General features: G+C 48.6%; 7 protein-coding genes across 7 annotated transcripts; 2 read left to right on the forward strand and 5 right to left on the reverse strand.

Moving 5' to 3' along the window:
* Nucleotides 1-306: 306 nt before the first annotated feature.
* On the reverse strand, nucleotides 307-837 carry N7471_003290 (GNAT family N-acetyltransferase; the record flags this gene model as incomplete). The annotated part of the gene is made up of 1 exon (XM_057276010.1): nucleotides 307-837. One exon carries the CDS (start codon nucleotides 835-837, stop codon nucleotides 307-309), a length of 531 nt encoding a protein of 176 aa, XP_057140648.1.
* Nucleotides 838-1,493: 656 nt separating this feature from the next.
* N7471_003291 (uncharacterized protein) lies at nucleotides 1,494-2,247 on the forward strand (the record flags this gene model as incomplete). The annotated part of the gene is made up of 2 exons (XM_057276011.1): nucleotides 1,494-2,046; nucleotides 2,111-2,247. The coding sequence occupies 2 exons, from the start codon at nucleotides 1,494-1,496 to the stop codon at nucleotides 2,245-2,247; spliced, it is 690 nt and encodes a 229-aa protein (XP_057140649.1).
* A 502-nt stretch (nucleotides 2,248-2,749) lies between these two features.
* Nucleotides 2,750-4,567, reverse strand: N7471_003292 (uncharacterized protein; the record flags this gene model as incomplete). Its single annotated transcript, XM_057276012.1, has 1 exon — nucleotides 2,750-4,567. The coding sequence occupies one exon, from the start codon at nucleotides 4,565-4,567 to the stop codon at nucleotides 2,750-2,752; it is 1,818 nt and encodes a 605-aa protein (XP_057140650.1).
* A 6,290-nt stretch (nucleotides 4,568-10,857) lies between these two features.
* Nucleotides 10,858-12,203, reverse strand: N7471_003293 (SEC14 family lipid-binding protein). Its single transcript, XM_057276013.1, has 4 exons — nucleotides 11,976-12,203; nucleotides 11,782-11,923; nucleotides 11,334-11,723; nucleotides 10,858-11,264 (listed from the first exon to the last, which is right to left on the reverse strand). The coding sequence occupies exons 1-4, from the start codon at nucleotides 12,131-12,133 to the stop codon at nucleotides 10,896-10,898; spliced, it is 1,059 nt and encodes a 352-aa protein (XP_057140651.1). The 5' UTR covers nucleotides 12,134-12,203; the 3' UTR covers nucleotides 10,858-10,895.
* Nucleotides 12,204-13,673: 1,470 nt separating this feature from the next.
* On the forward strand, nucleotides 13,674-14,054 carry N7471_003294 (uncharacterized protein; the record flags this gene model as incomplete). The annotated part of the gene is made up of 1 exon (XM_057276014.1): nucleotides 13,674-14,054. One exon carries the CDS (start codon nucleotides 13,674-13,676, stop codon nucleotides 14,052-14,054), a length of 381 nt encoding a protein of 126 aa, XP_057140652.1.
* Nucleotides 14,055-16,720: 2,666 nt separating this feature from the next.
* N7471_003295 (Zn(II)2Cys6 transcription factor domain-containing protein) lies at nucleotides 16,721-18,196 on the reverse strand (the record flags this gene model as incomplete). Its single annotated transcript, XM_057276015.1, has 1 exon — nucleotides 16,721-18,196. The coding sequence occupies one exon, from the start codon at nucleotides 18,194-18,196 to the stop codon at nucleotides 16,721-16,723; it is 1,476 nt and encodes a 491-aa protein (XP_057140653.1).
* A 475-nt stretch (nucleotides 18,197-18,671) lies between these two features.
* Nucleotides 18,672-20,517, reverse strand: N7471_003296 (MFS transporter; the record flags this gene model as incomplete). Its single annotated transcript, XM_057276016.1, has 5 exons — nucleotides 18,672-19,015; nucleotides 19,090-19,344; nucleotides 19,462-19,579; nucleotides 19,659-20,060; nucleotides 20,143-20,517. The coding sequence occupies 5 exons, from the start codon at nucleotides 20,515-20,517 to the stop codon at nucleotides 18,672-18,674; spliced, it is 1,494 nt and encodes a 497-aa protein (XP_057140654.1).
* Nucleotides 20,518-20,805: the final 288 nt, after the last annotated feature.

The raw sequence follows: 20,805 nt of genomic DNA on the forward strand, positions 1-20,805 counted from the left end.
GAGTGTATTGCAATGCTCAATAGCCTGGGTCCTATACTATGTATGTACTTGGGCAGAGAAGTTCAGTGCTTAGTCTGCATGTTTCCATCCATGGATGGATCCTCTCGGAGCCGCTCAGTCCAACCTATCCTCCATTCATCGAGCTTTCCCTGCGCTCGAGGTCCAGAATGTGCCCATGGTGACAATAGGCAGGTTCAACCGGGACCCTCGTAGTTTCCACGTCGTAGCCAAAAGAAAAATCACATCCCGAGGTTCCATATAGCCACTTGCGCATGTGGCCAATTTATGTAGCTTGTGCAGCAGGTGCTATTCCATAACCTTCTCAAATTCAACAAAACAAAGATCCTCTGGCAACAACAAGTTCTCGAACTTCTCACGAGGAAAGGGCGTCGTTTCGCCCGTAGTTTTGTATCCACGTCGCGAATACCATGAGATAAGTTCCTGGCGATTCGAAAGGGCGTTTAATCCTAGCGTCGTAACACCCCAAGTCCGTTGACAATACTCTTCAGCGTATGCCAAGACCTGTCGCCCAATGCCACCTTGCTGTTGGCTCGTGTCAATGGCAAGCATGAAAATACGAGCGTGGTTTGCGTCGCGCTTGGAAGTCCCGATTGAGCCGACGAGCGTATTTTCATTGTTCGTTGCCATCAACATGACACTGTCCGGTTTGGTGATCATGGCTAAAACCTCTTTGACATCGAGGCGAAAGCTCGATGAGAGACCTAGATCATCTGTCCAGCCTTTCCTGCTGTCCTCGGCGCGGAACGCAGATTCCACCAACTGCTGGAGTTGAGTCGCGTCTTCTTCGGTCGCGACGCGAAAATTAAGCTCGTTCATTTTTCGCTGGAGAGATGTTCACGATGATCAAATTTTATGACCTGTGAATTCTACCGGGAAGAGCTTTGGTATTTAAATATCTCTCACCTAACCTGCGAACCTCTCACCTAACCTGCGAACGTGGTAGTTGGTTAGTCTGACATGTTGTAGGAAGGGCGCGAGGTTGGCAGAAAATCCCGCATAGGGCGTCAGATTTGCGAGAGGTTGTGCTTCTCTTCCAAAGTGCCAGTAACAAAACTAAGACATTTCAAGATGGACAAAACGGTGGAAATCCAATCAAAGAGATTAAGGTCTAAAATAAAACAAGCAACCTCCAGTCAGCAGCACATGGTCTGTGGTTGACTCAATGGGAACGCCTGAGCCCAACTAAGTAGGCCGTCCCGTGTTCTATTAATATATGTCGATACAACACGAGACGCAGGACAATCCGACAATAGTATCTGCATCGATATAGAAGGATGCATTGGAGACTGATCTCGAAATATATCAAGAGTACCCAGCTGCCCCAGGTGCCAAGGTGGGTGATGCAGATGACGTCATCCATCGAGATCGGCCCGACTTGGGAGCGGGAACATGCAAACGCTTGGACCACACTCTCCCTTCTTTTGGAAGGTCATCTCTCTCAAGACTGTGCTAACATATCACAAACCTCCACCATGACTACGGCAGCGGTATTCGGATGCACGGGGGCAGTTGGATCTCAGATCCTGGCTACACTCCTCGCGTCAGACGCATTTTCAACTGTGAAGACTATCTCCAGGAGACTCCCCAAAGCACAGTCAGCTAAGCTTGAAGCACTCGAGGAAAGCGACACCTCAAAATGGGGAGGCATGATCTCATCTCTGTCCTCCAAGCCATCAATGGTTTTCAACGCAGTTGGTACTACGAAAGCGACGGCGGGTAGCATCAAGAATCAGTGGAAGATCGATCATGATTTATGTGTCGAGAATGCGCGAGCAGCTAAGGAAGCAGGCGTGAAGACGTACATTTATATTTCTAGTGGAGGCACTAGAAGCTTCCTGTGGGGTTGGGTTCCATACTCGAAGATGAAGGTTGGCGTCGAGGATGCCATCAAGGAGCTTGGTTTTGACAATGCTATCATTCTGAGACCGGGGATGATTATCGGAAGGGAGGAGTCCAAGTCTTTTCTTTTAGAAAAGTTTGTGGAAGGCCTTCAAAAGCTGGGACAGGGTGTCCAGGACAAAGTTGGTATGGCTGTGCTGAACAATACTTGAATTTTTCCAAAGTTTCAGAGCTAACCCGGCCTGAGCAGGTCAAAACCAAACGACTATTGGTAGAGCAGCTGTAGCAGCTGCCCGTGTGGCTGAAGAGGGCAAAGCCCCATCGAACTATTGGGTTCTGGAACAGGCTGATATTGTTAGGCTTGGTAGAGATGAGTGGAAGGAGTGAGGCGTGTTAGAGCGCCAGATTGTGGGGTACAGTGCTTTTTTTTAATGTAGGAATTCTCTCTCTGTGTGTAGAGAAGGATGTAAGAAGACGAATAACAAATCATAATTGGCAGAAATCATCTATTTATGTACATCAGACACTAGCCAAGAAAAGCAGTTTGGCATGGTATCAGTAATCATCAATAAGAAAAAACAAACATGACATGAAAATGGGATATAGTAGAGAATAAAAAGGGACGAAGAGAAAGACCGAAGTCTGAAAAGGCCAATAATGTCGGGGTGGAGACATCAAGGCCAGTGCCAAGAGGGCGAAGCCGAGAAAGCCCAAGCAGTCGGGGATTCCTATGCTGAGGAGCCAAGTAAGGACCCAGGCGAGACCACATGTTTTCGTTTATGAAAAAAGTTTGATGATCATGCCCGATGAACCAACCCTGTTAGGGATTCTGGAGGGTCGACCGTAGACGTCGATTTGAACGTATGCGTACCGAGACCAATGGCCGCAATCAATCCATCTTGAGATCATCGACGTAACCGAGAAATTCCCTTTGATCATCACAAATGCGGGCATACTCCAAGAGAAGTCGGTAAGTGTAGATTTCCATGTCCTCCCGTCGGAGGACCTTTTCACCCCAAGATTTCCCAGCGAGGGCAATCTTATGGGCTTCCTTGTCACGGCCGCCGAGGAAGTAAGCCATAATTCCATAGATGTCAATGTAGGTGGTATCCATGGGGACGAAATGTACCCAAGGGATCAGTCGCGAGTCGTGCCACTCATTGTAGATAGTAGCTTTGATGGGGAGGGAGGTGGACAACAGAAATCCGCGGTACCGGCCACTGAAGGAGTTCCCGTCAAGATCGGGCAGATACTTGAAGTTGTACATCTCCTTCATTGGCATGCCAGGGGCGACCTCGAAGTATGGATCGAGATACGGACAAGTAGGGTCCGCTTCATTATAAGGCGTGCAAACCAGGTGGTTGAAGCCTGTGTCAGTATGCTCTTCGAGAAGCTGGGGGATAAAATCGTCGCCCTTCAACTTGTAATCGGCATAGTTTGGAAGTCTGAAGTTGATACCGTGGCTGTGGTTCTTCTCAGCCTGAGACACTGATGTCGCGTTCATCATCGACATGAATCGGTGTCTCTGGAAGCCCGTCCAGTTAGGCTCTCGAGCCCGGCCTCCAGTAGCAGCACCTCGCCATCCAGCCTTGTTTGCTTTCGATTCCCAGGGACCACCGTGCTCCTTCTCCCCACCGGAATAATGGTCATTCTGTGCCCAGTACATCGCCGGGGGAAGGAGAATTTCATTATTCATGGGAAGCTTGGACCCACCGAACAGGGGCATCAGTTTGTGCGACGTTGAAACAGAGATTGGTTCAAGGAAGGTACCATGCAAAACTTGCATTTCTGGACGCACACATGGGTCCTTAACCAGCGTATAATTTGATACATAACCGTGGTATGACATTCTCTCAAAATTGTCATATTCCCAAGGAGGAGTACTGAAATCCACCTTAGGAAGGATAATGTTGCGTGCAGGGCTTCCAGGCGGGCAGCCAACCCGAGCCATCTCCCAATAACCTCCCTCGCCGGGAACTGCAAACCCAGGATCATAAGTTCCCAGGTCTTCATGATCCGAATCGGCCAAAGACATGTATTCGGGGATAACAAGGCTCGGCTTCGTCATAACGCGATTTGCCTGCTCCTTTTGCACGTACTCGTTTATTTCCTCCCAGGGTACAACGAGCCGGGTCTCATCCATGACATTGATTGGCATATCGAGATCGGGAAGGCCACCCTCCAATCTTGCGACCAGATCATACCACGAGTCCATCCAATTTCTTGGCTCATCGGTTTTCAATATCGCAGTTTTGTTGCGAACGGTTATACGGGTCGGAATGCTTTTAGCTTGTCGCCGCAATTCCTTCGGCTCGAGAGCCCAGTATGGAGTCAAGTCGTGATAGATCTGATCGAAGAATTCCTCAATGATCAATGAGTCTTTTGACTTTGCGAACTCGTACCATTCCCCAAATCCAGGAGGAGGGTGCCTTCCACGGCGCGCTCGGTATTGTTGTGCAGCGGTCTGAAGGTCGTGCGCTTGTGTTGCGAGGAGTTCGTGTATATCGGTCTCTGCTGTATTGATAAGAGCATCGATGGGATGACTGCTATTATAGCCATCCCCTGCATAGAAGATCGGTGATACTGAGGCCTCGTGCCTGGGCAAGATCCAGATAAGGGTGAGGACACAGAAGACTGCGAGCACCGCAACTCGGCCTGCGCGCGAATTGAATGTCGTCATCATATGTGGCATGCTGAAAGCAGGCATTTTTTCAACAGTCTTTGGAGCTTGGTTTTGTATGAATTTCGTCCGTGATAATCGCAAGCTGGCAGCTCGATGCGATCATACCGCCCCCTAGGACTAATTTCCCGGTGGGTACTAGCCTCGTCGTGATGACCAAGGTTTTAAGGTATGACGAATAAGGGGCGCACGGGTATAGGAAGTTCACTCATTCATATTCAAAAGGGTCATTGATCAGGACAAGCAGAAGATCAAGCAGAAGGAGAGAGTGAAGAAAAAGCAGATTCAACCTCGCTATCTGACGGGAAACACGGACATCCATACTTTCCTAACCGGAATGGGAAATCCTAGTCAAAGAAAGCGTGGGCCAAGTGGGTCACTTCCAAGGTTGGGGGGCCCATTGGAGGTCCATCTGGTCGCTTGGAGATAGAGATCGTCCACTTTGCCCGTGTCTAGTGGGGAACACGTTCTCTGCAACTCTTATTTTATCTTAATTTATCTTATTTGATCTCACGCCGATATGCTCTGAAAAAGATATGTGGGTAATATAAAGCACAGAATATTCCAAGGTAACAGGCAGGATAATATATCAAGTATCTACATCAATTATTGTGCACCATTGGGCCAATTTAATTTGCCAAGAGGCGGTTGGAGCGGTTGGACCTACGGTTACATGACCTCATCGTCAAGTCCACGGGTCGCAACAAGATAAACTCAGTTTCCGGTTTTCGAATTTTCTTTTCTTCCTTTTTTTCTCTTTGGACGTGATATATAGTCATTCATTCCACCGTTTATTGTTGATCTCCACAGCCCGAAGCGTAAAAGTTAATACACAAGAGGGTTGGACCCAACTAACAGCCAGAGAAGAATTTGCTGCCTCAGGCATGATATATAGCCTGAGGCATCAATGGCCTGAGGCAGCATATATTTGTCGGCGCAGTAACACCGGCATACCGGAGGATTTATTAATCCTATGTGTTTTCGTAATTTATGTTATGTAATCGAGGCTCCATATAAATTGTGTAGAGAGCCGATACAGAAATACAGAGAGTTGAATACCATTGATTGGACCCTACATTTTTACAATACGGAATCCACCGACAGTTATGAGCCCGGTTCGCACTGAATAAGACTACTATATCGGTATATAGTATCTAGCACGCAGCTAGAAGTTGTCTTGCAACCCTGAAGCTATACCAAGCTATCATCCCTTGATTCATTGTTCAAAACATTGAAGCATCTAGCAATGGAGGCAGCATCAATCCTCTCCGCCATGAAGGGCGAAAAACTGAAGGATGCACCGCAATGGCTCACCTGGTTTGCAAAGGTGCAGTTATATGCAATGCAAAAGAACGTCTGGGACCACTGTAACCCGGATACCCTATCAACCGAACGACCCGATACCCTAAAGGAACCGGTGGAACCGGAATACCCTGAGGAGGGTGACGAAAGGAATCGAAGGGTCTGGCGAGATCGAATGGACGTGTATAAAGTGAAGAACGCACGGTGGGAGAAACAAGCAAAGGGACTGAGTGATGTAAATGAATACATCCTCACGTATCTTGACCCAATGCACCACCTCGCTCTGATAGAATATCGTACTCCGTATGATAGACTTGTGTATCTGAAGTCTCGTTTCGTAAGATCGACCGCGTATGAGGAGGAGATTCGAATGAATTGGAAGGTGTTTACGATGTAGAAGCCGACGGGAGATATCGAGCAATAGCTTCAAAAGTGGAATTCGCTAAGGGAGCAGGCGATCAGCCTTGGTATTAACGATGGAGATGCCAATAGGGACTTCCTACACGCTGTGAAAGAAGTACTACCGATCTGGTGGTAAGGCAAATACTAGGAGATTATCATGGATAAAAAGGCGTATGATACTCGAGATCTTCTCGAATCGTTTCGCGTAATGAACCGTGAGATAGGTGTTAAGACTATCACCTCGACCACTCCTCCGAAAGGCGCCTTTTCAACCTGGCAAGGGCACTAGGAAGCAAAGCAAGAAAGGCAAGAGAAGCTTCCTTTTGAAAAGAGAGATTGTCTATGTGGGAGATCTGGTTCAAAGTATAAGGTTGCCACTTGCTGGATTATGAACGAAGCCACCCGACTAGAAGGCTTCATCCCATATAAAGAGAAGCTGGAGAGAGTAAAGAAGGTGCTAGAGAAGGACCTAGGCTGGAAGAAATGGGTTGATAAGGTGGTAGCTGATGCTAAGCCTAAGCAGACTGAGTATGCAAACCAAGTCAGTTTCGCAACCACCTACTAAAGCCAGCACCACGGCTAGCACCACGGCCAGCACCACGGCCAGCACCACGGCCAGCACCACTGCTAGCACTAAGGCAAGTCGCTAGGTGAAGCTATACAGATTAGCAAGCATGTGCTATCTGTAGTAAAGGCCGGTGATCTCTCTCTCTATAATCGATGGATTCTTGATACCGGATCAAGCACGCACGTTTGTAATAATCGAGATCTATTTGTCGACTTCACAGCAGATATTATGGATTTGACAACTAGAGATAGTACCACGCAGGTGCTAGGCAGAGGCAAGGTTCGCCTAATTGGGAGACACCCAGTTAAAGGAAGGATGGAGATTATATTGAGTGATGCTCTATACTCACCTAGTTTCCACACGAATCTCGTGTCGTATGCGATGCTGAAGAAGAAAGGCGGGCTTTGGTGCTAACGTACGAATTGTATACGGGATCTAAACGATAGACCTGTCGTCTATGTGAACCTATGGGATCAATTCAATCTCTGGATCTTTGACGAGCTAGGTGAAGCTCCACCATAACAAGTATATGCTGTGCAGCCAACACAAAGGAGATTAGTGAAGCCGAAGGAATCAAAGGCTTCCGCCGAGGTATGGCACCGGCGCCTAGCCCACATTGAATCACGGACTATAGCAAAGCTTGCTACTATGGTGGATGGCGTCGTCCTCGAGGATAAAGGAGCGAAATCGACGGAGGAGTAGGAATCACTATGCCAAACCTGTCATCTTGGGCGAGCACTAAAGCAGATATCACGACGGCCAATTGGACGCACCTTTGGACGATTTGGAAGAGTCCATTTTGACTTGATATAACTGCCACCGGCGTATAATAAGCATCGATGGATCTCTCACTTCTATATAGAAGGACCGAGATTCCATTGGATTATAACGCACGAACTGAAGCCTGAATGTCAAGTGGCTATCAACCAGTTTGTATAGCTAGCAAGGAATCAGTGGAAGCTGCCAATTAAGGCCTTTCACTATGATAATGAAGTAGCAGCTGGCAAAGCATCGGAGTATAGCTTGACAAGCGATGGTATCTTGATATATCATACTCCACCCGGCCACTCCGAGATGAATGGCTATGCCGAGAGATCTGGCGGTATAATCATTACTCGTATGCGGATGCTCGCCCTCGAAGGGAAGCTTCCTAAAGATCTATGGCCAGAATTTGTAAGCGCCGCCGTATGGTTATTGAACCGTACACCATCATATATTGCTTCCGAGAATAGGTGGTTGATACCATGGGAGGAAGTGAGAAAGGAATTTGCGCCGGTAATGCCGAGGATTAACCTAGCAAATGTTAGGTTGTATGGAAGCCTAGCATACTGTAGGATTGAAAAGCAAGTGTAGTCAGATAAGATTAATCCTCGCGTAGAGGTTGGTTTCTTGGTTGGATATCTCGCTTCCAACATTTATAAGATCTGGTTTCCACACACTGGCAAGGTGAAGCATATCAGAGATGCAGTTATTGATGAAGGACGCAAGTACTTACCCGAGTATGAGAGATCTCAACTAGTTCCACTACCACTAGTGAGAGAACCAGAAGAGCTCACCGTTGAAGAGATCACCTAGGTGATCAACCATAAGATTACTAGTCAAGAAGAGACTAGTATGCCGGAATAGGACAACCAGCAAGATCACGAGGCAGAGGATGATCCCTAAGGTGGAATACGGGAAGCAAGTGACGCCGTTAATATACAACGGGATACCACCCCATTATAGGGGGTGAATGAGGAAGCATATCTGCTAACACCGAGCGCTCTATATATAGCGCAAGCGGGTGAAATGCTTCATAAAAAGGATTAGGAAGATCCACCGCCACGTATAGCACTACCAGGTGCTTTTCCGGATGATCAGGACCCACCACCACTAATCACGCCGCCGCAAGAAGCGAGTACTGGTCCGGGTTAGGGGGTGGATATGCATGATCAAGATGATCAATTGCTAGCTAGGGACCAGGCCTAGCAGCATGAAAATGAAACTATTCCCATTGAAGAAGACGAGCTAGAAAGATAGCTCCAGGTAGAATTGCTAGCACCAAGCCTAGCACCAAGTAGGGAGATCACCAGCAATATAGATGCCGGCAATATACTAAGTGGTCGTCGAACACGTAGAGCAAGACAAGATGATGATTTTGCATATGTAACCACTATAGTATAGGATGAAGAGCCACCGGCTCTACTACATGCTTTCGCAGCTGGCTTGTACGCCGAGAAACTAGGCATTCGACGCCATCGAGACGATCTCCCACCACCACCAAAGTACTGGAAAGATGTCATGAACCATCCGTTTTAGGGAGGTTTTCTCACAGCAATGAGGAAAGAGATCAACTCCTTAAGTGCGAAGGAGACATTTGAAGTGATTGAGAAACCAAGGGACCGAGGAAAGCAGATCCTCCCCTTACTATGGGTTTTCTCATACAAATTTGACCAGGACGGTTACCTTCTAAAGCTAAAGGCCCGTATCTGTGTACGTGGAGATCTTGAAACGATTTCGTATGAAGAAAAGAGAGCTGCTACACTAGCAGCTAGGACCGCTAGGATGATCTTTGCACTAGTAGCTGCCTTTGATCTAGATCTCCGCCAGCGAGATGCTATCACTGCATTTCTAAATAGTAAGCTAGACCAAGAAACGTATACGCATATGCCAGAAGGGTTTCAAGTACCAGGCAAATGCTGGAAGCTCCGTCGAGCATTGTACGGCTTACGGATCTCGCCACGACTTTAGCAATAAGAAGTAGCTAGCGTACTACGCAAGCTAGGGTTGTAGTAAGCACCAGAAGACCCCTACGTCTTTGTTGGAGAAGGGCTACTAGTCTTCTTCTATATGGATGATATCCTAATTGCAAGCTATCTCTCTGTAAAGACACAAGCCAAGCAACTAGAGCGAGATCTAGAAGCGCATTAGGAGCTTACAAATCATGGAGAAGCGGCATGGTTTCTTAATATCCGAATCCTTCGGGATAGGAAGTAAAAGAAGCTTTGGCTATGTTAAGATAGCTATATGACAAGTATTGCTACCCGGTATAACTTGACAGATCGTCCACCTATGTATACACCACTACCAGTTGACGAATTGAAGCCATACCAAGGTGTAGCCACACCGAGAGAGATCCATCTCTACTAGTAAAAGGTTGGATCTGCCGGCTATGCCACCACCATTACGAGACCGGATGCGGCGAAAGCAACTGCTAGGCTAGCGCAATTTCTTACCAACCCCGGTCCTCAACATTATGAAGCGGTAGATAGAGTCATTTCTTACCTCTATACTACCCGGAACCTAGCAATTGAGTACAGTGCTGGAGCAGTAAGTGCCGGAATGGACTCGGTACAATTTGTAAGTGATGCCTCGTACGGGGATCACCCTGACAGAAAGAGCTCAGTAGGCTATATTTGCCAGGCATACGGGGGTCCAGTTGACTGGAAAGCTAGCAAGCAACCCACCGTAACAACTTCAACTACCGAAGCAGAGCTTCTTGGCCTATCAGAGGCAGGAAAGCAGCTTCAATGGTGGCGTCGACTCCTTGATCACCTTGGCTTTATCCCCTCCCACGATATGACAATCGATTGTGACAACGAGAGAACGATTAGCTTGTTAACAAGCGAGGACACGGCGTTTGAAACGAAGCTTCGACATGTAGATATTCATCGCCATTGGTTGAGACAGGAGGTTAGAGAGGGACGCATTCAGGTGAAATGGGTTCTAACGGCGAGCATGGTTGCCGATGGACTCACCAAATTACTCTCTCGACAGAAGCATGAAAGCTTCATACGGATGCTCAGGATGGTGGACATAGGCTATCTAATAGCCTAGAAGGAAGCAGATCTACAGGGTCCAGCAATCCCATACTGGGATCGCTGAGGGGGTGTGTCGGCGCAGTAACACCGGCATACCGGAGGATTTATTAATCCTATGTGTTTTCGTAATTTATGTTATGTAATCGAGGCTCCATATAAATTGTGTAGAGAGCCGATACAGAAATACAGAGAGTTGAATACCATTGATTGGACCCTACATTTTTACAATACGGAATCCACCGACAATATTCTATCGGTCTCCAAAACAACCAATTCAGTGAAGTTATTGCCCAATTCGATCAAGTGTTGCGATCTTATCGCTCCTCTCAGAACCGGCCCTGCTGCCAACAGCCAATGCAGTTTGTCTACCATCTGAATCTTGGATCCATTTCAAGGGCCCAGGAGGCAGGGATTTCGATGAATCTGAGTTCAAAAGTCGCTGGAGATTATCGTCAAGATCTGGCAGCATTCCATGGGTAAATTGAAAGTTACCGCCAAACTTGGCTGGAATATTGGCATCGTCGATATACTCTCTGAGGGTAGGAAGGACCTCCGACTCCTCGAGCACTTGGATCTTCTCTGCAGTTCGAGGGTCAACCCAGCCCTTCAGGTACCTCCAGATAGTGCTATAATACGAGGGCGCATTGCATAGCTGTTATAATAATCATTAGTAGGCGTCCACGGGTGCAAGACCATCAGGCAAAATGAATCAGCAACCTACAAAGATACGTTCAATAGTCTCTGGGTAACATGTTGATAACAACCAACTGATCTCTTGCGCGAAGAACCGCAACCCCCATGCTTGCTTTAGGCCCAAATTCGTTCCATCCACAACACAGATCGAATTGGTGACTGGAACTGACGGGTTCGGCCTGTCTGTCATCATCGAGCAAAGCGGAAGGATGAACCGAATGAGATTGTCATGGTACACAGTGGCCAATTGCAACATGTCGGGATTTGGTGGTTCGTCTTTTCCTGATTGGGAGTATATCCAGCGACTGTTTTTGCGCGTGGTTTCCCAACGTGCAACTGCATCTCTATCAAGATATTCCACGTCGAACATCAAAATAGGCGACCCTTTTTTGTCCCTACGACCACTCCAGTGAGGGTACTATATGGGCATGTCAGTATATGCTAATTATTAACTCTTGAAATCAATCCATATTCACAAATTGACGAGCTTGCTCGAAATAGTCAATGTCGATTAAATCGTAAAGCCTGAGGATATGCTTATCTTCGCGGAATTTGCATGCCTCCTGGAATTGCTTGAGAGCACCATCTGGGTCAAATTGGCGGGCGACTAGGAACCGTCTAGTGGGGTCAGCACCAATTGGCAAAATTAGGGTTCGTATACACAACGCACAGAAGCGTGGGAGGATCTGATAATCCGTAGCACAGATCCCGGCTTTCTAGACTCTCAGGCCGAGTCAAAACTCCGTTTTCTTGAATAGCTTCGGTGAATGCTTTGAACGAAGCTTCATGCTCAGGCGGGATGCCGATATTTGGTTGACTAGCGGCCATGAGGAAAATAATCCAAGGGTATAAGGACTTGGACAAGTTGCACGGGTCCTGGAGTGGTGCTACTGTCAACCAAGACTTAGGCGATAATACAAGGTTGATGCGAACCTGTTACGCGACCGCAACAATCTGCGAGGTGGCGCATGCGAATACCCCGCGGAGGATATCCAACCCCGCCTGGCTGGGTAATCTGGGCACCATCGGCGGCTGTAGTTCCCCAAGTCGATGTTGAGTTGGAATTTGGGCTACAATTGCCCGTTGAATTGTGAATTGGCCGGAAAATTCGAACAGGCATAAATGTAAGCAAGATTCACTCAATTCGGGTAGTAGTAATATGCAATCTGCCATCTCCACCTTGTGGAAACCGACAATGTGTACTCGCAACGACCTCAAAACCCTCGAGGGAAAAGACTGGTAAGGTTGCAAAAGCTGAGTGGTGAGGTTATTGATCATGGGGTTAATTGTGCATGATGATGAAAGATGTATATTTGCGACATACCTAAGGCCAACATCGGTCTATCACAGGCTTAGGGGATCAATTGTAGGTCTGAGTAAAGAGATGGGCCATCAATATGTATAGGCATTGAAAATTGCATGAATTCACTATACTCACTAGGGGCCAACATAGCTGCGGACACTCTATATGGGCCGCAAGTAATAGCAACTAGCAACTCATTTCACTCCCCATGTCCGTCACATTGACATTTTGATTGCTGTCTCAGACAACTGGGTTCTTCGACCTTTGCTTTTAGAACATGAGGAGGCTTTTTTATCCTGTTGCCATGCCTACGATCTTAATTGTCTCATCCAACTCCCTGCCATATGTTTAATCTTCACCTATCCCAACTCAACCCACGTTTTGGTTCAAATAAAGCTGTTCATATCAAACGTCCAACACGAATCCTTGACACACTATGCAGTCTTCCGAGCATCTACATAGTGAAGTTTCATTACCGGATCATTCAGCCTCTTGTACGGAAATACACAAGATGCATATTGGAATTTCTTGCCAGTGGACTGCAGATTCCATACGATCGGAATAACGAAAACTTGCGGGAAATTGAGGAAATACACTTGCGTGCTTTTTACCGCTTTCAGCTTTGCTGTAACCTGTTCGGTTGATTACAACGGACAGAGCTTCAAAAGCGCCCCTGAATACGAGGAACTGGAGGTTTCAGCATTGCTTGAGTCACTCTTTGATCCTTGGGAAGTCGAGGAGATTGTCTGTGTACACGATTTTGTGATGGGAACTTACGAAAGCATTCTCCCCGTCAACTGGAACGGACAGGCGCCACTCCGACAACACCGACAAAACTCCCAAAAATGGGCCCAACGCCTGACAGTTGAAAGTAAGGTCCACTCCAGGTACCCACATTCATGCTTAATTGTTGTACAACTAACACTACCTTATAATATAACTCTGCAGCCTATATGGGACGATCGCGCGAGGTCTCGGACTCCTACATGGCCTGCTATTCATGGGATCGGATAACTCTCACGCCACCTGGTCGAATCAAAAAGTCGACATCAACACAATGAAAGAATGCTTTGCTCAGGGGGATACATTCAGCTGCTTCATTCAAGAAAGACGCTATCCTCAAACAGCTTTGTATCAGATCTCAATGGACGAGGGGTGCGATTGGGTAGATTTCAGGGTGACGAGGTCGGAGACCCAGAATGGTTCTATCCACCACTGGGGTGGACGCCGACATGGGATGGAGCACACATTACTAGTGTTGAATGTTGGCTCAAGCGTGAGATGGTGGCCCGGGGATATGTCATGTGGGATGCAACGCGGCTGGATTCAATGGGGGTCAAAGATAAGTTGGAGCTGCGGCTGGATGACTCTCTCACTTGCCCCGATGCACCTGGAGAGCGCACTCTGAGCCCGAACCCAGACCGTCTGATCAACGAAGATGCCTAGCGCTATGAAATAGACTTGCCCCAATTCGCACAAGTACGGTATGTCAGCGGAATACAAAGCCCCCTTGGATAAAGACTGGACTGCAAAAATCAGAGGTATTACACACATCAACTGATATACTATAGAAGCCATAGTACAAGGAGCCACCGACCTGTCTCGGGAAGACGACAAGGACAACAACGACACCTTGTCTGACAATGACCCTTGAATGTCGTGTTCTGCTTCACCCTCGCTGTTATAGAGTTGCTCATGCACCTACACTGGCTTGTCTGGAAAACCAGACTGATGGGTTTCCGTGAAACCGAAAGTTTTGGCCTTTCTTCAGCCAAGCGATGCAGTGGTTTTCATCAAATTGAGGGCCGGTCATCACTATCAACACGCACTCCCCTGATTGTTGATTTGAATTCTGCCGCCTCTTCCGTTCTCTTTAACCAGAAGAGCAGAAGCCATAGGCCAGGAAAAACTCTCGAAATCTGACCTTTTGTCGCACATTAGAACAATACCACAACCCATGGTTTGGAAAAGCCATTTATGCCCGTCCCAGGAGATACTATCCGCCCGGCCAAGCCCGTCCACAAGATGGCGTTTGGTCTAGGAGAGGGCAATCGATGCACCGTAGGCGCCGTCGAAATGAACCCAAATTCCCTCATCCCGAACCAGCACCAGAGGGGTGCAAACGCACCCTAGTTTGTCCCGGTCTCAACCTCAACGCACCGCTAGAAAGCGTACCACTGATATCAGACGACATTTGCTATCCGTGATGGCATTTGAGGCATTTGATTCTTTGGTTCATACATTCCCGTTATTTTGTCAACATTGGTCAAATGCTAATTATTCCTGGAACTCTTTCGGCTCACATTCTCGAAACTTTACCTCGCACCTTGAGAGGAAGGAAAGAAGGATCGGTACCTATTGAGAATGCTGTCACTTGCGACGAGAGTTGGTGTATAAACTTGCAGCCGATTAGGGAACCGAGAAAAATAGACGGTATTTATAGAGAAAGCATAAGCTGCTTTTTTTCTCCTCATCCGCAGACTCTATTTACGTCAACTTTGTGTTGCTTGGGAAAAGACAAAGCTGGTAAATAATATGAGGACCTCCATGAAAATATGAGGTCGAAGGGAAATGCTTTGCCACCAACTTTGCCCAGTCTCCCACTTTCGGTCCACCAGGTATCGACGCCATATAGGGACATGCCTAACACTCAATCTCTTTTCCAGCGCCTGTTAAACTCCTGTCCGGCTATATATCCCAATCAGACGAAACTAGGATCAATTTCGTTACGGGTATGTTGATCTCAACAAACTGGCCTACCTATATTGACTTTTGAGGTCTTCGTTGGCGTCCGGTATTTAGGTGTATTGGGCTCACTCACCAGTCTGACGTGTCTCGAGTTTTACTTGGATTTGATGGAGCCAACAGAATAGGTGAATCGATAATCATTCATTCATGCTTCTAGCTGACTTTGGCAGCCTGGTTCGACTATTGCGTGCGCTGTACACTAGGACAGGCAGAAGCCACATATATCGTGGCCCTGCCCTCGACCACCATGAAGCTCATTCAAAAATACTACAAAGAGGAAAGGATTGTCCGCGTCGATGACCTGCAGCGCTGGCGGGCGGCTCAGATGCATTTGTGTTCTTGTCCGCCACGGCGGCAACGACATGTGTCAAGTTTCTGAAATAGGTAGATAACCCAACTTCCTAACCCCTAGTTGATCACCCAGCCGCTGGTCTCATCATTCCTGCAAGGGCAGCACTTTGTGCTCTTATTTTCAGTCAAGTTAACTATTTTGATGCCACATGTCTCACTAATACGCCACTCATAGGTGTATTAGTGAGCAAAGCTAGCCCAGCTCTAGTCTCCGCATGAGAATCGTTTCCGATTTTAACACATGCCTAGCAGATTCGTTAGTGCTCTTTAGTCGCAGGGTCCGATTACAAGCCATTTGCTCTAAATTTCCGGATGGTACTTTTCCGGTGCTAGTGATAGGCATTAAATCGCTCTCATCCAACCAATTCCCAGTTCACACCTAACGCACTTCATAAACTAGGACTGAATCGGAAGGGTCAATGGCACCAATACATGCTACGAGGATTGTCCATAAAATAAGATAGAATACCTTGGGTTGAAATTTATATCGCTCATAACAACGCAAGCCAATTATAGGAATGCTAATGGTCAAAAAAGCCGACGCCAGCAATCATTTTTTGACTAGGAATCCCTGCTCTGCTCAATCCACGTAACCTGCCCCCAGGGAGTGAACCTAACGCGCAAGATCACATCCTGCGAAAACCACTAGAGTCTATGTATCCTTGACAACAAGTGGTGTATGTCTCGGAAAATCAAATACAGTCTCTAGGGTCAAGATAATTCCAATCAGTCTCCGGGCACGCGGGCCGTTCATGGTTTAGCGTATCGGGGATATCCGGATACGGCGGCAGTAGCGGGTGACATCGACGCTAAGCATTTAATGTCTCAGCGAGGTCCACCTAGGAAATTGGGCAACCACAATTTGAATTTTTGTGACTGCCTCCTAGTCTAAAATAGTAACTACGTATAACTCCTCCTCTACGTACGGAAACGTACTCACGTCCCGAAAGTTGCTGCTTAGTTACATTTGGCCACACTCGCGGTTCGATAAAAATCAATCAATCAATAACCCATCACATTCTCTCCTTCAACATCCTCTCAAGAGACTGTACTTTGCTTCCCAGCCCATCCAATTCACTGTGTACAGAGCTGTTAATTCCCATAATAGCCTGGTCCGCAAAAGCTCCCACAAGGTCCCCATACACCAATAGTGTCTCATCCTGCGCCTTCGCCACAGGTATCCTCGGAAATCCACATGAATCCGCTTCGCGGCAGCCTCGAGAAGTGCCCACAGCACCAAGGAGGCTGAGAACGTCGTCTACAGACTGCAGTACTTCCAACATTAGCCTGACCGCCTTCTTGATACTGCTACACATCTCATCCGTGGAGAGCAGTTCGCCGATCTGAAGCCTCCTCCCCTTGGCTAAATTATGCGCCAGTAGTCCACGAGAGGACGGCGCTTGCCGCAGCGTGCTTAAATAGCCTTCAAAATGCGTGAACACTACGTAATAGAGCCGCCGTAGGGAGAAGTAGCAGCCCATAGCCAGGAGCTTGGTTGGGGTATCCATGGCATTGTAAAGGCCGCGGGGTGTGGATGAGACCGGCGGGTTAGGAGATATAAGGTCCGGGTAGAAGTCCTGATTGAGCAAGGACGAGATGGGCGAGTCGCTACCAGTCGACGCCGCTGTCGTGTAATGTGCCAATGTTGTGTGGGAGGTGGATATATCTGACGCAATGGGTTCCCATGGTATTGTGGGTGCCTCACGGGCGGGTTTAAACTTGGAGACGATGTCGATGAGGTCCTGGGCTAGGTGCAGAACGGTACCGATAGGGTACTCGCGGAAGTTGAACCTGGGACACTTGCTACCGCGGCAGTTATCCGTGAGTAAGGCCAGTGTCTTATGGATATCGGCCACAAGGTTCGAGATTTGAGTGAATGTGGTGGGGTGGGGGTTGTTGAGGTTACTGTGGGCCTGTGGCTGTTGACTCTCGCGCATGGACGGTGGGAGGGTGGTCGATAAGCCAAACCCGAGATCTTGGCCGACCTGCTGTAGGACAGACTGTGGTGTATGCGAGCTGAACAAGAATTGGTGTAGTGCTGTGTCTAACGGCACGGAGACAACCTGCCCGCCGGTGCTCAATGCTGGCACGACTGGCTGATCCAGTGCGGGGCTGTCGAAGGTAGATAATGAGTGGGCATCCCTTTCTTGGTGAGGCGGGGTGCTGCACATGGCCCGGATCTCTGAAGGGCTCGTACGTGACGAAGCGACATCGCCAAAGCCTTCCTCTCCAGCACTAGGAGGGTCAGTCAACGGCGTGGGAGGGCCAATATCTTCATGGCTCAAAGTCTGAGAGGTCTCCTCAGACACTACGGTCTTCTGGCGTTTTGCCGGCGCCCTCTTGCTGTACACGCACTCGACCTTGGCCCGGATGCATCGTGCACACTCATTTCTGCTGGGACTTTCTCCGGAGTTGACAACGCACTTGAGCTTGTGGAACCGGCAGCGATCACACGATGCTCGCATGGAGAGGTGACTATATGGGGGCATGCTGAGGCCCGTGAAGTAAATTGCACTTTTGGAGAAGGATGAATGGATGTGTGAGCGACTGCTAGGACCGGACTGGGTAGCGGGCCGATAGGGTACATATGTACGAAGGTCGTGGTACAAGCAGGAAGGATGTGTCTCTAGCAATCTAACCCTTGTGAGCGTTGTAAACATCTAGTATTGCGATAACCCCTACTTCTATCTGCAAGTCATGGACGCCACTGCAACTCATTTCTGAAATCTTTTGCGAACATTGCTGGTAAGTCGTATGAGAGAACCCTGGGTAGCCCCTTAGGCTCCTTCATATCTCTCACTTGCGGCGCTGCGTTGGCAACGACATATCCGTGCCTAGTAATCGCCCCATTGCTCCCGATGTAACGTGGGGCGGATTACTGGGCACGGATCACTGGGCACGGATACGTGGCCAGATTCCCGGGCCCATGTGTGTCTTAACTAGATTGGCGTGGGCGGTGCTAGACTAGTATGCGGAGGGCTTGCTGAACTCGCCATAGGCCCTGATCCGGTTACCCCACTTAAAGAAGAGGAAAGGGGCTGGCAAGAGGAGCACGCTAACGCATGCAAAGATGGTGCTACCCCAGTCTATGCCAAGCCTTTTATACATGGGCCAGACAAAGAGTGGGAAGGCCCCTGCCGCCATTGATCGGACAAAGGTGTTGGCGGCGATGGCGCTGGCGCTGTAGCGGGTGAAGGTGTCAACAAGGTATTGGAGGGATGACTGGAAGATGGTGGTGAAGCCAACACCGGTTAGAAATACACCGACGATAGATGGCCACGGACTTGAAACATGCTCGGAGGTGGTCCCTATTAATACGGTGGTTAATCTCGCGCAGCAGACAAAGGGCACATAGAGCAGCTCTAGCGGCACTGCAACTTACATCCGAACAAGAATAGACCCGCAGAGAAAGCAAAGCCACCATACATCATAGGCGGCAGTCTCGCTTCCGGCACTGGCTTGAAATTATTTGCGACCAGCTTCTTCCCGTAGTAGATGTTGTTATAGATGTTGGCAGCGGCGGCGACCAGGCACCCAAGTAGGAGAGCTAGGAATGGCAGTTGGGAGACGACAGGGCCCCAGCCCCGAATCTGGCCGTATTCTAGGGCGAAGCTTTCCAAGCTAGCGTAAAGGATTGCTGCCCACAGAGTCAGAAATCTCTCTTCGCGAGCATTTATCCATCTGTGTTCTGTGTAGGGCTTGGTTGTTGTTGAGAAAAGGGAAAAGGGGGGGGGGGGTGGTTAGGTTGGTTTACCATAGACAAATGATGTATAAATAGTCAACAACAGGCAAATCGGATCGAGAAGCATCTGAAAAGGGCGGACGAGATAGATGCTGAGGAGGTCTCCGAAGGTCGGCCTCGTCTCTTCCCACTATAGGTAGGCAAAGTAAGCAAGAAAGGGTCATTGTTAGGCTAACAACCGAGACGGGACGAGTCGACGAACCACTGACCTTGGTGTGATGTGCAAAATTCCCCGTAGCTCGTCGCAATCCGCCCGCCTTCCGAGCCAGGAGCACGTCAGCATGGCTTTCGTCCAGCCAGAGAACGTCTAGGAGAAATTGGACCATCATGACAATCCCTGTTAGATATTCAGTCCAGCGCCACCCACACCCGCTGGCTATGAAGGCCCCGCCGATAATTGGCCCAAGGGTCGGTGCCGCCGCGATGGTAATGCCGTAGCACACCATGGGCGTTCCGCGCTGCCGGGGGCTCCAGATATCAACGATAGAGCCGCCAGTGATGGATATGGGAGAGCTGCCAAACACACCGGCGAAGAAGCGTGTGATGAGGATCGTCTGGATATCCTTGGCCGTCGCAGTGCCGAAGGCGAAGGCAGCGCTTACAAAGTAGGGCTGTTGCAAGATCCAAAAAGTTCCGCGTTAGAAGATAACTGGGGCCCTGCCCGGAGGAAGGTGGGATGGTTGGAGAACTTACCGCCAAAGCAGGCCATTTTCGCCCATACACCTCGCACAGCGGCGCCCAAAGCATAGGACCAATAGCAAAGCCAAATATGAGTAGGCTGGTGCCCGCGTTGGCCACGTCGTACGAAACATGAAACTCTTGGCTGATTTGTGCCGTGCCAGCCGAGTAGATGGCGGACGCGAAGGTGATCCAGCATGTCGTCAGCGCCCATAACGCCGTGGTGTAGACCTTTTTACCCATGGGCCAGTTCTGGGGATTCAACCCATCCATGTCGCCGTCAAATCCCACCATGCTCGTCGACTGGAAGGAGCTCCCATCTCCCATGGTGGACCTTTTCAAGTCCTCGTTCCCGTCTGGGGCGAAATCGTGTGGTGGATGTTCACTCATTTTCAGTATCAGGTAGCCTGTATTATTGCGTATTGGTTGGAGAAACGGTACCGTCCAAGTGTATAGATCAAGTAACAGATGCAGCTCTGGGACTTCAAAATGTAGAAAGGCCCTTGTATACTCGGTTCATGTAGGTTAGATATATTTGCAGATTCTAGTTGACTTTAATATTTTCTCCCTCCCTTACAGGATTAGGACTTGCAGCACCAATATTACCGACATTGAAGATATGCATTCGGTCTCGCATAGTGTTGCTCGCTGCACCACGTGTCTCGCATAAGCTATGCG

This window comes from Penicillium samsonianum (genome assembly GCF_028829775.1).
Source record: "Penicillium samsonianum strain IBT 33392 chromosome Unknown utg000002l_segment0_segment0, whole genome shotgun sequence".
In the NCBI taxonomy this organism is placed as follows: domain Eukaryota; kingdom Fungi; phylum Ascomycota; class Eurotiomycetes; order Eurotiales; family Aspergillaceae; genus Penicillium; species Penicillium samsonianum.